At 39.1% G+C, this 16,613-nt stretch overlaps 1 protein-coding gene across 12 annotated transcripts in view; it reads left to right on the forward strand.

Moving 5' to 3' along the window:
* Nucleotides 1-16,613, forward strand: part of SULF2 (sulfatase 2) — a 209,140-nt gene that overhangs the window by 153,481 nt on the left and 39,046 nt on the right. For 11 of the 12 annotated variants that reach the window (XR_010921001.1, XM_067554306.1, XM_067554303.1 and 8 more), the window contains 3 exons: nt 3,207-3,376; nt 8,036-8,186; nt 10,540-10,715. Coding sequence is in view for 11 of the 12 variants with exons in the window: in XM_067554306.1 (XP_067410407.1) it covers nt 3,207-3,376; nt 8,036-8,186; nt 10,540-10,715 (497 nt within the window). In the remaining variant the exon portion in view is untranslated. The remainder of the gene's footprint in view (nt 1-3,206; nt 3,377-8,035; nt 8,187-10,539; nt 10,716-16,613) is intronic. The other variant, XM_067554313.1, reaches the window with a different exon arrangement.

The raw sequence follows: 16,613 nt of genomic DNA on the forward strand, positions 1-16,613 counted from the left end.
TAATCATTTGTAAGATAGATTTGCATGAGAGGAATTCAATTCAACACCCTCCCCCTCTTTTTAATGAAAAATGCTGTGTGTGTGTGTGTGTGTGTGTGTGTAGATGATTTTTTTCTTGTTTGTTGTTTTTGTGTTTAATGTGCTTTGTGTCAGAAGTTGAACTTAATAGGTTTCTAAGGTTTCTTCTTCTATCACCAGCTGATAAAGGGAAGGGACAATTGATGAGCAGAATTATATGGCTCTCTCTCTCTAATTTCCCTTTTAATCTGTAAAGGATGGGATTGCTGATCTTGAGAGCCAAACTACTGGAAATGTTGTGATAGAAAACTTTTCAGTGCGATAGCGTGAGGTCAATGATTTTACTGGTCACTGTTCCCCGTTGCAGCAAAGGGAGCTAATGAGGGAATTCACACTCTTCAAAACCCTCAACTGTGTTTGGTATATAAGGTACTTTTAAAACTCTTGCATTTTCATTTTGTACAGCTCTTCATATCTAAGCCGTATGCACAGCGGTCAGAACTATTTTAAAAAATCTCTGATAGAAAATAAACGTTCCAAATGACCATCACATCCTTGCATATAGATAATAATTCACTACCAGTAGTGTGCAAAGCAGCAACATGCATTGATGGTAACGTTTGGAGTTAAGTGATGGATGGATCGATCGGTAGTTGAAACATGCTACTATATATGTTTCCTTCCTGCCTTTTATGTTTTTCTTTTAATAACTAAATTGTCCACTAAGAGACAAGTTGAAGTAACATGATTTCAGAGAGATTGTTTTAATAGCCCTTCTATATCATATAACATATCCTTTTTTGTTTCCAAAATCTCTGTCCCATTGGCACACGAATTAGCAAAACCTATTGGTGCTTCTGTGAGCTACTGACCTCTTAATTGTACAAATTAAAATATTTGAGATCCAAATTTAATACAAAATTCATATTAAAGGGTAACTGTGAGAATTATATTTTTAAAACCCAGATATCTTTATTAAAAATACTGTTAAAGAAAGTTAAAGAAAAAAGTCCCATTTAAATATTTTTATTGTTAGCTTACTTTTTGTTAATTCTTATTTTAGACAATAAAGGTCATGATTTTCAAATATGAGTAGTAGGTGCACTTTCTCTGAAAATTAGGCCCATTCAATGTGTTTCAAGTTTGGCACCTCAAATATTGAGGAAAACAAAATCATTAGTCACTTTTTAAAATCTAAATATTAGCCAAAAATGTACTAGTCAGTTATACTTTTTCAGTCGGTTTTTTTTTTTTATCAATTTAACCTTCTGTTTGTATGCATTAGCACAATTTGCCATATTTAGATTTTTTAAAATATTGCATTTAATTTTTTTTAAATCTCTCTTAACTGGAGGTTTAAACAAAAACAAATTCATGGAAATATTTCCGTTTGGTTTTAGGCTTTGCAAATGCATATTTTTACAAAATTTTAATTTGAGGGTAATTTTGACCTGACAAGTGCCCTTGCCTTTCAGAGTGAAATAGAAATCCGTATTCTCTTCACAGCCAGACCCAAGAACAAAACATCTTTCTGTATGCATTATGGGATTACAGCAAGATTAGAAAATACATATATGTTTTAGTTAAATGTGAGTGTATTATTATTATTCCAGGGTTCTCTGTTAGACTATTGGCTTTCAGTTCTTTAATGGACATTCAGAAGAGTTTTTTGGATACAAAGGGTCAGGTCCTCAGCTGGCAGGCCTCCATTGTTTTTGATGGAGTTATGCTTATCTACACAAGCTTTCATAATTGAAATGAGTTGCTGGTGTGTCTGCTTTGTCCACTGTAGATAGTTACTCATATCACAAATACATCACATAATTCAGAACAGATGGCAGACTTGGATAGGGTAAACCTAGGACTGGAATAGCAGAAGTGCTTTAAGTCAAGACTGATATGTAGAGGTGTAAATTGGAGACTGTTTAGCCTGGTTCTGGGAGAGGCAGCAAGCAACAGTGCTAAGTTTGAACAAAGAAATCAAGTGAGAGAGGCCTCTTTTGAGTAATGAAAGCTGACATTCTCTTGCACCTCCATGGCAGGGGTGAAGGAGAATGAGAGAAGGCACTGACTGTTCTGTATTTGACTTGATACATAGCCAAACAAATAGTTCAGTCTCCAGGACTGTCAGTCTGGCGCCTTTGCATTAACTTTGCCCTAGAAAAGGGAGGTTCACTGGGAAGTCAGGGACTGGGCTGATGAGAGAAAGCTGTGCTTGAAGAGAGAACTAGAGAGGTATTCCACCTCTGTGATGTGTACCACACGCAGTACTTGGTGACTTGACAAAAGCAAGACACTGCATGTGGTTTTACTTTGGATTTTGGAGGTGAAAAGCCAGTGTTGTTCTACAATCAATAATACTATGCTGGTGTCTGAAACCTATGTTGGTGTATAAGTTTTCTTGACCTGCAGGGAGTATCACAAAGACACTGTCTTCAGCTCACATGGATCTAGTATCACAACATGTACTTGGTATTCTACTGGGCCTACAAAGATGTTCAGTTCATGTTTTCCAAGGGAACTTTCCTGAGTTTTCAGATTTGTTTTTTAATGGATACATCTATCTATCTACCTTGAGATTCTTACACTGCACCCGTCAATATGGTATCTGAGTGCCTTTCTTGTGTCTGCCATGCTGAGTCAGACTATTGGTCCAACTAGTCCAGTATCGGGTTGCTAGCATTGGTAACTGCCTGAGGCTTCAGAGGAAGGCAAAAAAAACCCTCACAAATCAGTTGAGATTTTCAAAACACTCTGTCAGTGGACAAAGTGTCTCAGTCCTCTAGCATGTTTTGAAAATCTCAGCCCCAGAAAACAAGCATTCCTGTAATTATCCAGTACCTTTTAAAAATCCAGCCATGGTATTTGACTGATCTTCTGAACAACTGAGTTCCACAATTTGGTTATACCCATTTCTGAAGAAGCTTTTTTAGTTGTTCTAAATTTAGTCACCTTTAATTCCTTGGAGAGGCCTGTTGTTTTCCATATCATAGGATAGAGAGGAGGGAATGATCTGATTTTTTTCATTTACTGTTCATAATTTTAACAACCTAAATTTAAAGTCTCTCTTTATTCTTCCTTCCCAGGCTAAATAATCTGGTTTCCTCAGTTTCTCATGATACCCAAGACTATCTAGGACTCTAAATGGCTATTGGAATATTTTATTTAACTCTTCCCTATTCTTCCAGGATTATCTGACTGACCTTATCACCAACGACAGTATCAGCTTCTTCAGAATCTCAAAGAAGATGTATCCCCATAGGCCAGTATTGATGGTTATCAGCCATGCTGCTCCTCATGGTCCTGAAGATTCAGCTCCTCAGTATTCAAATCTCTTCCCCAACGCTTCACAACACATGTAAGGAAATATAAAACTCTTGTATTTCCAGGCATAAGAAAAAAGAGCTGGGTACATCTGCTGGAAAAATATATTTTTGGGTCCTTAGGCTCTTGGTATACGTTTATGCAGATAGCATGAACAGAAAAATTTGGAATTTTTATATGAATATTTAGAATACTATAAGCACCTTGGGACTAGAGACCATATCAGTGGGCCTGAACCAAAGAACATGGAAGTCAGTGGAAAGATTCACATTGATATCATTGAGCTTTGTGTCATATTCTATGGCCTGATTCTCATTCATACTCAGGTCCCTTTACCCTGCTCTGGCTGTACAGGGTGTGTCTACACAGCCCGTGACAATGAGCATCACAGCCGGGGTCGAGAGACTCAAGCTTGCAGAGCTTGCACTAATGCTCTAAAAAAGGATGTATGGAGTTGTGGCTGCGGTTGGAGCTCAGGTTTTGAAACCTAGGGAAAGGGGTGGGCTACAGAACTTGAGCTCCAATCTCAGCTGCAGCTTCAAAGAGCTGTCTATACAGATATTTTCAGAGCACTAGCACCAGCCTCGCAAAGCCAGATCAGTTGACCTAGGTGGGGAGGCTCCCTACTGCGGACTATGTAGATGTACCCCAAGTGGGTGTAAATTTGACTGCTTTTGTGGTAAGGTGCTACTCAGCGTGATTAAGGTGAATTAGTCTGTCCCCCTTAAATTGTAAGCTCTGCAGGGGGATGGACTGTACCTTCCTGTGCACATATGCAGTGCGTAGCATTTAGTGGGTGTTACCATAATACAGATAATAAAGTAATGTTTATTATTATCTCTATTTAACATTCATACTGTCAGCATCTCAGTTTCCCCATACGACTTGCTCAAAGTCACACAGGATGTTTTCGGCAAAGCTGACAAAGAACCTAGATCTCCTAGCCTCTACCTTGTGCTTTCATGAAAATTCAGCTTTCTTCCTGTGTGGTCAGATAATGCAGTGATATCAAATTAAAAGTAGTTTGGCACACTTAGCTTTCAGAGGCACTGTAGTTAATTTCAGCTTTGTGGAGGAAGCAAGGATTGACTTTGCAAGGTGATCATCAAACAGCTGTTGAGGGCACCTACTTCCTTGCAGGACTGGGCTTTGGAACAGACTCTGTGTAACAGGGTTTTCATTGTTTTAGTTTCTGATTATTAGAGAACTAAGAATTGTATATTTCATTCTGCCATACTGTGCCACTAAAGAGAATCTGTGTCTCGGGCCTGAAGCAACACAGTATTTTCATGTTTAAGTTGTTTGTCATCCCATGCTCAATTCTTTTTATTTGAAATGAAAATTACAAAAGCTCAAAATGAGTAGTGTCTGCGATCGCTTGTATACAGAGTTGACCTCAGCCTTATTAGTAATGCTTATGGAAGGCATTCTTATCTAAAAGATATAATTATTTTCCAACACCACTCTACAGCAATTTAATTATGATGGTTCAAAAGAGAAAAGGGGTGGAGGGATCTGCAGAAGGAAAGGGATGAAATATATGAAATGCATATGTGGGGGGGAAAGTAAACAATCTAGTGTATTTTCCTGACTAGAAACTGCTTAATTTATGCACAGGATATGGAAATTGCTGCAAGATGTTATATCTGCAGTGAATTTCATTATTACTATTAATAAGAATAATCCTCTATTAATTTATAGACAGTAGTACTTTGCAGGAAATATATTAGTTTGCAAAAGAATACATTATGTCAATACATTAAACAGTTTTATTCTTCTTTTAGATGTGCATATTAAGTAGCCTGCATTATGTGTATCTATGCTGAGAAATGGTCTTCAATTATTTTAAACACTTTTTATAGCACAATATAAAAATTAAGCTGTTGTTAATAAAACGGAACACCAAGAAAAGTGTTGCTTTCAGAAATGCATCAGTATCTCAGTAGAACTAATCAGTTCTTGCATTTGTGCTTTTTAAAATTTTAGATATTTATAAAATATCTGTGTATTGTATTGAGTACGTGTGGCCTGATTTTCAAATAAAAGTTAAACATACAATTGCTTCTCTAATTGGAGTGCACAGTTCCCACAGCTGCACATGCAAAGCAGGTAACTACACATGCAAATTAGTCATCTTCTTTCACATTCCCTCCTTTCAACCTCCCAAGTTACCTGTGAATTGGGAATCTCTGGATGGTGTAGTACCATCATAACTGTCGCTGTTCCTTCCCTGGAGCATGGCCAGGGAAAAGGTGAGACATGGCAGTAGTACTACTGTGCAGCTTGGACCAGCCTTGAAGCTGCTCTAAATTGAACTGAGGATTGTACTCAGTTCTTGTCCAGTCCCAAAATCAGGAGCAACATAAAATTGGCACAGCTATTCCCTGGCTTCCTCCTGCCACTGAGCCGGCTGAAGCACTGGCACAGCTGAGGATGTGTCTCTTAGTGTGCAGTTGCAATCCTGTCTTAATTGAAAATCTGACCCATAATTTTTCCCCCTTAGCAAATCACTGAACTACATTAATAGTTTCCCTTTTCTTCTCCTAGACTGATAGTTAAACAGGATGGAACAGCTGGGCATTTTCATATTGGCCTCTAATGTTATTTCTGTAAAGAGTACATGTTTTATCATGACTGTTTTCCAAGGTCAAATACAATCAGGATTTGTAGAGCAATCAAGGTAGTTTTTGGGGGCCCCCCCCCCTCCCTCCTTTTGAATTAATGTGAAGGGGTTATTTTGTCCAATTTCCCGGAACGTTATATCTTGTGTATTTGGCCATCAGGGAGACAAATCTGTTACGTGTAAGAGGGTTACATTTGTGGTAATCAAAGAAAATCATGGGCTTCGGGTGGATTAAACAGCAGGGTTTCAAATCAGCCAGGAAATCACAAAGCAAGCTGAAAAGGAGTTCATCATTCTGGGCATTACATAGCAACAGTTTCCATAACTGTCAGCATATTCATAGGAGCAATGTCATTATTTCAGCCACAACAACATTCTGAAATTCAAGAGACTATTAACAAAGCACAGAGACTAAACAGAGTAGCCTCTCGTCCCCTTCCTTATCTAAGTGCGTTTTTCAAACAGGCTCCCACATAAAATGTTCCATCGAAAACATGGTGCAATCCAGTTATTATTTTCATGTTTATTTCAAAAGTGAATTAAACTTTTAAGAGCATTTAGCACCAATGACGTTCAAAGATATGCTGGGTACATTTCAAAGAGGAAGGTTTTTCAATTTATGGTACTATTATTTATGCGGATGATTTAAGTTACTCTGCTCTCTGTTGGGTGCACAAGAAAAGTAGTGGATTTTGTCAAGATGTAGGTGTAGTTAGCTGGAAATTGAATATTGGGATGCAGAAAGTAACTTGAGCAAAGTCTGTGGCTCTTTGCTATGTCACAAGGCCACGATCTTGGATTTTACAGGAAGCTTGTGACGTGATAAACATGAGCAGTGATTTCATATTTTGAACAGAAGGAGAAATCTGAACAAATCTTTCATTTGGTGAAAAAAAAAATTATTTGTGAAACTATACCTGGTCTGTCCCAAGCCCTGTACCAACTAATGCTTAGAAACAATAAAAAGGGCCCTAGGTCTTAAATGGTGAGAAGATAAATAAAACAACAGCTTCTCCTGAAAATGTAAGATAAACAAATGCACAGTATGACAAAGACATATGTAAAGAGTAACTACCATATTATAATATAGCAAAGCAAGTCCTTTGTGGGCTTTAGCTCCAACTAGCATGGAGCAATGTAGTTAAGAACAAAAAAGCAAACTCCAGAACTCCCAAACAAAATGAAATAAAGGACCATCAATGATGTGCCTCCTCATTGTTAACATTGCTACTTTAATTGAATTACAGGATCACTAGGAATTAAAGGGTCTCTGATGCTCTTGGAAGGTCATCAAATCCAGCTCTTGACTCTTTTTTTTTTTGCAGGGTTCCAAATTCTCTTTCCATAATGTGCACACATCAGAATGTAATTTGAAGGTTTCTAATGATCTCAGAAGAGTTAGGGCTAGAAAGTACCCAAGTCCCATTTCCCCCACCTCTGATTTTTTTGGCAGATCTTTAAAATGCAGCTTTGCATCCACTTCCGCTTGCCATGTGCTTGCATGCAATTTAATACCATGAGGTAGGGTATCTGTGCTCCCCTGAGTACGTAAGTGCTACAATATTAACATAGCCAGTCATACTGAATTCAACACAGTTGTTAAATAATATAGTGGAATCTTTTCAGGAAGCTGGATAGTTATTATTAAGAGCCTGATGAAGCCGTAAGAGCCTGTGTTAGTATGGGTGGAATGAAAGTGGAGCAGTTACATCAGTGGAAACTCAGTTGTATATGCTCTTGTTTCAAATAATGCTGTCCAATTGTGACGTTAGACTTCTAAGGCTAATCTGCTGTCATTGAAATGTATCCCTGCAAGTCTGGAGGATACTGTTAAAACAATGTATATTTACTCTTTCAATAAGTTTTACTTCCCACAGAGTTATTTCCAGGCTTCCACCTTTCATATAAAACATAAACTGATAATATTTTTCCATCAGAAATGTAATATTTTCCTACATACCACAAATAATTAGTCCTGTAGTTTTGGTCAAATAAAGTTTATTGATCCACGCTAGTCTATTATTTTTTCATAGTAGTATGATGTTCTCTGTTTCCCTTTTTGCTTCTTAGCACGCCCAGTTATAATTATGCTCCAAACCCAGATAAGCACTGGATAATGAGGTATACTGGTCCCATGAAACCTATTCACATGGAGTTCACCAACATGCTACAGAGGAAGCGCCTTCAGACACTCATGTCCGTGGATGACTCTATGGAGACGGTAAGATTGGTGGTCCCTTTTCCAAGCTTGTTTCTGGAGTTAAACTTCAAAGTGTACAATTAAAAAAAAAAATAGTATATGCCTACTCTGAATATAAGCTGAGCACTGATAAGCTAAACATTGCTTCCATTTACCCCCACCTCTGAACTGATAGTTTTCCCAGATTCTCTGCTTTTGTGGCGTTGTGCCAAATAAAAAAGGAGCATAATGTAAAGTCTACAAAGTAGCAGAATATTTCCAAATACCTACTGCTTTCCAGTTAAAGAAAGAAAAATGAAACATGAAACAAAAATTTGTAAATCATGTATTTTAAAAAAAATAGATTTACATTAAAAAGTATCAACTGTCACCAGATACTAGTTGGAAACAAATAATTTCAACTGCAGGCCTAGTAGCATTCCTGCATTCTTGCTTCTTTGTCAGAAAAACTCCAATGAAATTAATCGGGTTACATCAGGACAGAACTGGAGTATCTCAGAAGGACTTAGGTGCCCAACTGCCACTTTAGGTGCCTAAATCTAGAATAAGGCCTTTCTGGGATTCATAAAACCCACACTCAGCTGCCACCAAACCTCTGATGTGGGGCTCCCTCAATCTCTCATGTTGAAGCTGTTCCACTGTGATTAAATAATGAAAGAGTCATTGGGCCAGAGAGAGCATGTGCAAGCATGAGACTAACTCTGATTGCAGCCTTGTAGTTGGAGCAATCACTTGGGAGGTGGGGGACTCAGCATCCACTCCCACTCCTACAATGAGGTACGGCATTCACCTGAGAGGTGGCAGAGCCCTGTTCAAATCCCTTCTTCCCCTGAGGCAGAGGGAGGCTTTACACTAGATCCCAGATAGGTAATTTATTTGTCGGTAATTTATTATAATTACTAATAATTAATTGGGCATAATACCCCAGGAAAGTGTGGTCTGTCCTTGTTGCTAAAAAAATACGCTTTGGTGGGTCCGATATCAGTTTTAGAGAAGACGTGTCACAGAGTCACCTGTTAGCACCAATCTATTTAGAGTCTGCTAGTTAGCAAGGTGGTTTCCCTCCTGATGATTTTACTGGTGTACATTTCACTCCAGGCTGAAACGTAATCTTTTGTAGTTATAATCCCAAAATTGGTTACCTCTTTTAAATGAACTTGTTTGTATCTAACATCTCTTAAAAATATGTTTGTATTTTGAGTACATGGCAGATATGAATGGCTCTAAGAGGTCACTATGGCTTATTTAAACAAAGATTGCAGTCAAAATGTTTGTCTAAATTTGTCTTTACATGGGTCTATACCATTTCCTCATGGAACATCAGAAACATTGATTCAGGCTACATCTCAAAAAGGGAGTCACATTTTATCTTTAACATTTTGTCCATATTATCATGTTCCATACTGTTCTGATGTAATTTACTCTGGGTTTACACTGATGAAATTGTATTGACTCCCGTGCAATTTCTCCTGATACTCACAAGTGTGAGAGCAGAATCAGTCCCATATTTTCTAACCACAGATTCCACACGTGGGGCAGGGAGTGACATTACCATAAAGAAAATGTGCTGTAGCACCATGTTACTAAGTCCACGTGAGATGATAGAAACTGACCAAACCTTGAGGATGAAACCTCATGTGATGACTGGTCATTAGTGCTATGCATTGATACATTTTAATATTCATCTAAAAAGCCCATTTAAACCCCGCTAAAAACAATAGGATTCAGAGTTAAGGTTGAAACACTTAATTCACCAGATAGCAAGAGTGAATGGCAGTATCTGCTGTTTAGTTGTGAGAGTTTGCGAACATACTGTGTAAATGGGACTCATTTGAATGGGGACAAAATGGTCGGGTGTCATTTAACTAAGAATTAAAGAAGTGTGAAATTCTAAATGATATTTTATTAAGAGAATTTGTCAAATAAAAATGTAAAGAAGATAAAGATAAAGGGCCAGAATTTCAAAAGAGCTCAGTAGGCAACAGCTTCCATTTAGGCTCTGAAATAAGTGGCCAGAGTTTGAAGTTTGAATGCTGGGTGCAGAGTACTTTTGAAAATTTGTCAACTCAAATTAGATGCCTAAATGGGAGCTGAGCTTTTTGAAAGTCTGTCCTGAAATGTGTAGTTGCTATTTTTATTCAGTAAAGTAGTATTCTATTTCGTTTTAAGTATTCATAGACCGTTCTTGCAAAGAAAGCAGCCTCTTTTTTTAATCAGGATGGTTGCTTAATCAGAGTGCTTGGATGTCTATTGGGATGTCCTAGGTAAGAACATCCAACTCTGTATACAGTGTATATGTGTACACTTATGCACAGAATTATTTTAAATATTATGTACATTGTGTTGTTTACTACAAAAAATATTCTTTTTTCAGATTTATAATACATTGGTTGAAATGGGTGAACTGGACAATACGTATATAATATATACAGCGGACCATGGCTATCATATTGGGCAGTTTGGACTGGTGAAAGGGAAGTCCATGCCTTATGAGTTTGATATCAGAGTTCCTTTTTACGTGCGAGGTCCGAATGTGGAAGCTGGGTCCTTGTAAGTCTTTGTTTTTCAGCTCTTGAAATGTTTTTGGTTTATTGGTCTGATAATCATGATGGAAAATGCAAAGGAATGTGCGGCCAGTGGCTATGTAGTGGGGTTTTAAAAACAGCATGCAGTGAAGTACAGCTGTGCAGTCAGATTTAAAAATGTGTTGAGTTTGAGACTGAGAAAGATAGAACCTTTTATCAGCTCATTGGGCTTGATTTTTAGGAATATTTAGTTTACCTTCTTTGAGTACTCCAATGTGGGCTTTGCGTGGACATAAGCGATTGTGACACTAGGCACCTCCCTGAGCAATGGGTAGGTCAGAAACAGCATCATCGCAGGAGGCATTGTGATTTTAAGGCTAAGTTTCCACTGCAGACTTCTGCAGGCATAGCTATGTCAGGACTGGTTTATACGGGCCATGGATTTTGGCGACAGTCAATGGGAGATGTGCAAGCTACATACAGTAACTTGCGTATCTTCCGTCGACTTCCTAACGTCTACTTATCGCGGCGTCTCCACTGTGTTGTGTCAACGGGAAATGCCCTCCCGTCGACAAAGTGCTATGCTTCTTGCCAGGGTGGATTTACAGAGTCGACTTCTGGGTTCAATTGAGCGAGTCTTCACTGCCGCTCAATCGAACCTGCAAAATTGATTCTGTACTGCAGAGGTGTGATCCTGACAGACATAGTTGTGCCAACAAAAGCCCCAAGTTTAGCTGTAGCTATACCAGTGAAATTACACTTTTACCAGTATAGCTTATTTGGCTTGCAGAGGAAGAGGAGGGACAGAGAGAGCTGTAATCAGCTATACCAGCAAAAATACAGTTTTGCTGCTATAAATTGTGCCCAGACTAGCAGTACTTTCCTGATATAGTAAACTGGCAAAGCACTCCTAGTGTAGACCTGGCCTAAGACAAATTTCTGAGTGCCTCCCCTGCTTCCTTCTTGCCCTGTGGGTGTAGTAATTTGCTGGTGTCTCTACCAACAGTGAATTGACATCCGTGCGCTCACTCAGCTGCACTGGCCTATGAGTAGACGGTTGGAACCAAGATTCTGCCCATTCCCTGCCCTTTCTCACCCACTCTCTGGCTACTTCGTACTTGCCCAGATCCAAGGACCAGTCAGCAGCCCATTCTGGAATTTAACCAGGGTTCTTAAGACCCTGGTCCCTTGTCCAAGTGAATAATAAAAGTCACTGTGTAGCCCTTTGGGAGGGGAACAGTTGAAGAGGCCAAGCTCTGTGTGACATTGTGTGGAAATGCCTAGTCATTTCTTCTGTTCATTTCAGTAAGACTCTAGGCCATGATATTTGCCAGGTAACATTACTTTATATTCACTGCCACTGTAGTTAGTTATCATCAGAGATTAAATGATAGTCTAGAATCACTATGCTCTCCTGTTTCAGCTTGTGAAGAAAAATGCACACAGTATTTTCCATGTGAAACATCTACAAAAAGTCTTCCTTTGTTTATCCTTTGGGATTAAACAGTTAAACTGTTTCAGTGACACACGAGTGTGCAGAATATGATTGTTTAATTAAAAAAGTAGCTTTGATCAGCTAAGAAATTATGTAAATATACTTTCTAAGCAATTATTTTAATAGCAAATATTTTCACTTAAGTAATGATTTTGGACAGAGTGCCATAATTTGCTGCCTTTTATTTATATCAATGTGCATGTTTTAGCATAATTACCACATATAAAATCTTCCACCCACACGTTTTTTTCCCTTAGATGAAAAGATGTAAACAGCTAATATTAAGAATGTAATAGAGTAACAGATATCTTTAAAAATATCTTACAGGTTTTATTTAGTTTTCTGATTAAATTCATAATATCAACAAAGGCAAGAAAGTCTTAAATATTGTAGTTGTCATGCCAAAATCCACTGACATGTATTTATTACTTATTTATACAGCAATTGTGCATAGTCCCTGCCCCAAAGAGCTCATAGTATATTTTAGAGATTATCTGAGAGATAATACTTCACGATGGAGAAACGATGGCCTAATTTTCAGAGATGCTGAGCAGACAACTCAGAGAAAGACATGGGTTTTAAGAAGAGATCTGATGGAGTGATCTCACTGTGGAGCAGGGACACAAGCAGAATTTTCACAAGGAGCTCTCCCCCCCTTCCCCCTCCCCCCCACACCCTTTCCCCACACCCAGTCTCGAGTATTCCCCCTTCTGCTCCCCAGTACCCAATCCTGAGCTCTCACGCACTGCCTCCACACTCAACCACATGCTTTTCCCCCCACACTGACCCACATGTGGTTCCGAGCTTTCTTTGCACCAAGCACTTACCCAGGGAGCTGTCAGGCTGAAGAGCACCATCCCTACCAGGGGCCAAACAGTTCTAGGAGGCCTAGACCCCATTCTCCTTCTGCATCTCCGTTCCCCTAGGAAACACCACAAGCCCAGATCCTATCCTCCCTCCCTCCCTGGGGACTGGGTATTCTGATGGCCCCTGCTCCACTTCTCTCTAGGGGCTGGGGTGCCCAGTGACCATGGACCTTGGAAGGACTGCAAAGGTGGAGAGGCCAAGCAGGAAAACGAGGTTGTAGTGCCCTCACATTTGACCCAGCTGCCCCTCTGTCAGGATGGAGGGGGCGGGGGCTGGGTCAAATTTTCAGTTTTGGTCCAGGGCTAAGGTGGGTTCCTGGGTGCCCTCCCACCCACAGTTGCATCCCTGCTGTGGAGAAAGAGGGAGCGTGCATGGGGGAAAAGAAGACTGTTCCAGGCTTTCGAGGTGGCATGAAGGAGAAGATGTGAAGCCGTGAATGGTAAGAGGAGACCAAAGGAGCAGGTAGAGGAAAGAAGATTGGGAAGAACATAAGGCACAGGCAGGAGAATAGGTGTGAAATAAGAGCTGAAGATCCAGAGACTCCATGAAGTGCACTAGGGACTTCGCGATTGCTGTTGATTGTATGTGTAAGATGCTCAGATACTACAGTGATGGGGTGATGGTATAAAAACCCTAAGATAGATCGAGGAAGCCAAGCCCCGTGTCACTGAGGGCATTGACTGGAGAGGTAGCTGTGTTAAGACTGTGCAGCCTTTCTCCCCATGAAACGGCAGGCCTCAGCACACTCCTGCTTATATATCACTGGAATGTTTGCCAGCACCATTGCCTCTCTTCTTCTAAGCCCTCTCCTTACCATTCTGGGGGAGAACCCATTATGGTCTCATATTGGGCTCCACGGTAGGTTTTCTAGATAATAGGCTTGATATGTCTTGGAGCTCCCTTTGGCTCTGATAATTAGCTAGGAAGGGCGGAGGATCTGTGGTTGCCCCAGTCTTGAGATTACTATTTCCCTTTGAACTTCCTTTTAGTCTTGTGGTACAGGTGCATTTTAAATTGCTGGTGAATGATGCCTCACAGAACCTTCCCATTGGGTTTTCTGTTTGAATACCTTTTGATGATAGAAAATATTTATATTAGGATCACAGGAATCAGACACCAAAGAGACCTAATAGAGCAGCGTTCATCCCACTAAAAGAGCAAGTTGAAGTCCCCTGGAGAGGATGTATCAGATAGTAAATTGATGCTGTCTTTGAGCCAGTATTTCCATACATAGTAGAACTTTTAAAATCAACACTTTGCTAATGAACATACATTATTTTTTCTTATAAAATGTTTGCATTGTCTCCCCTCCCTTATCAGCAAAGATTTAATAGCAGTCACTGTAGCATGGTGGCATTACTAAATTGTTGCTACTATCCAGTATACTACATTATATGAAGCACACTATACAACATTTCCTAGTAATTAAAATAAAAGGACATGTATCAAGTAAATGAACAAATGTAACATCCTTACTCTTGTCGTCGTCTTTTCTCTTGCTAACTCACGAAATTCAGTAATTCTCAAATGGTCTCTCGCTCACTCATTAGCGTGAATTAGCAAGGTTCTGCTGTCCTTTATTTTAAGCTAGAAATCTATGCAAAGCCTCATAGCTGCCTCTATGGCACTATCTTTACTGTACTTTGTCTGAAAAGCATGGGGAAAGTAATTCCTGCTCCTCAAAGCCACAAAAAATAGGTTTTCTGCATAAAAACATTTTTTCTTTTTTCTACTTTTATGTAATGTCTCCATTTATTTTTTTTTAAAGTGATGCCAGGTGTACATAAGAATATGAAATGATGGGGAAGCAGCAAACAGTACATACTTTCATGATATTGTAATTGCAACAAAAGCAGATCTTAAATGTATTTAAAATAAACTTTTATTTTCTGAGGTGTGGCACCATACACTTAGTGAGAAGCACTCTGGTGACTCCCACAGAACCAGTTTTAGAGTAAAAACATAAGAACAGCCATACTGGATCAGACCAATGGTCCATCTAGCCCAGTATCCTGTCTTCCAACAGTGGCCAGTGCCAGATGCATCAGAGGGAATGAAGAGAACAGGGCAATTATTGAATGATCCATGCCCTCTCATTCAGTTGCAGCTTCTGGAAGTGAGAGGCTTCAGGCATCCAAAGCATGGGGTTGTATCCCTGGCCATTTTGGCTAATAGCCTTTGATGGACCTATCCTCCATGAACTTGTCTAATTCTTTTTTGAACCCAGTTATAGTTTTGACCTTCACAAGATCCCCTGGCAACAAGTTCCACAGGTTGACTATGCGTTGTGTGAAGTAGAGCTTCATTTTGTTTGTTTTAAAACAGCTGCCTATTAATTTCATTGGGTGACCACTGGTTCTTATGTTATGTGAAGGGGTAGATAACACTTCCTTATTAATGTTCTCTACACCATTCATGATTTTATAGACCTCTATTATATCTTTCCTTTAGTTGTCTCTTTTCCAAGCTGAAAAGTCCCAGTCTTTTTAATCTCTCATATGGAAGCTTTTCCATACCCCTAATAATTGTTGCTCTACCCTGTACCTTTTCCAATTCTAATATAATATTTTTGAGATGGGGTGACCAGAACTGAACATTCAATGGATTTATATAGTGGCAATATGATATTTTCGGTGGTCTTATCTATTCTTTTTCTAATGGTTCCCAACATTCTGTTAGCTTTTTGGACTTTCGCTGCACATTGAGCAGGTGTTTTCAGAGAACTAATCACAATGACTTGAAGATCTCTTTCTTAAGTGGTAACAGCTAACTTAGACCCCATCACTTTGTATGTACAGTTGGGATTATGTTTGCCAGTGTGCATTACTTTTTATTTATTGATGTTGAATTTAATCTGTCAGGTTGTTGCTCAGTCACCCATTTTTGTGAGTTCCCTTTGTAACTCTTCTCAGTCTGCTCTGGAGTGAGATGAAGGGGTACATTACTAGATTGTTTAACTGCCATAGAGACACTGGATGTCTGGCTGTATAAATACTTTGCAGAATGCAGAGGCTGATATTTGGGGTGGCTCAGTTAATGTTATAACTTGCACAGTTGGAGCTACTGTGCTGTAATTTCCTTTTGCCTTCACCGTATCTATCTTTTGTCTCTCCCTCTCTCCCTCACACATGTTCTTAATTACAACAACCAACTGTTAGCTGTTCCCCTTGGGTAGTGGGAGAGGATATTTCTTCTCTACGCTCTTTCCATGTAACAAACAGTTCAGGGCTATGGGCCCAGGTATTCATTTTTGTGATTATATATTGAAATAAATCAAATGTATTCTATCTGCCAGCCTTTATTTTTAATAAAATCATCACCATACCTGACATGCATTAATTCTTTAAGATACCAGAGGAGTCTTTATCATGTGCTTTTTCACATCTCAAATAGCGCTGAACCCTTCCTTTTAGTCATTAACTTATTTTGCCATATGAACCATTTTTCATATTTAGACTGAAATGCTATTGCTTTAGAATTAAATCTTTACATTAGCCTCTCCTGGGGTTATGCACTTGGGAGTGATTTGGGTATCTTAATATTGTATATTTTAATCCCTTT

This window comes from Emydura macquarii, unplaced genomic scaffold (assembly GCF_026122565.2).
Source record: "Emydura macquarii macquarii isolate MOO-44397 ecotype Brisbane River unplaced genomic scaffold, CSIRO-AGI_Emac_v2 contig_1483, whole genome shotgun sequence".
Classification (NCBI taxonomy): Eukaryota; Metazoa; Chordata; order Testudines; family Chelidae; genus Emydura; species Emydura macquarii.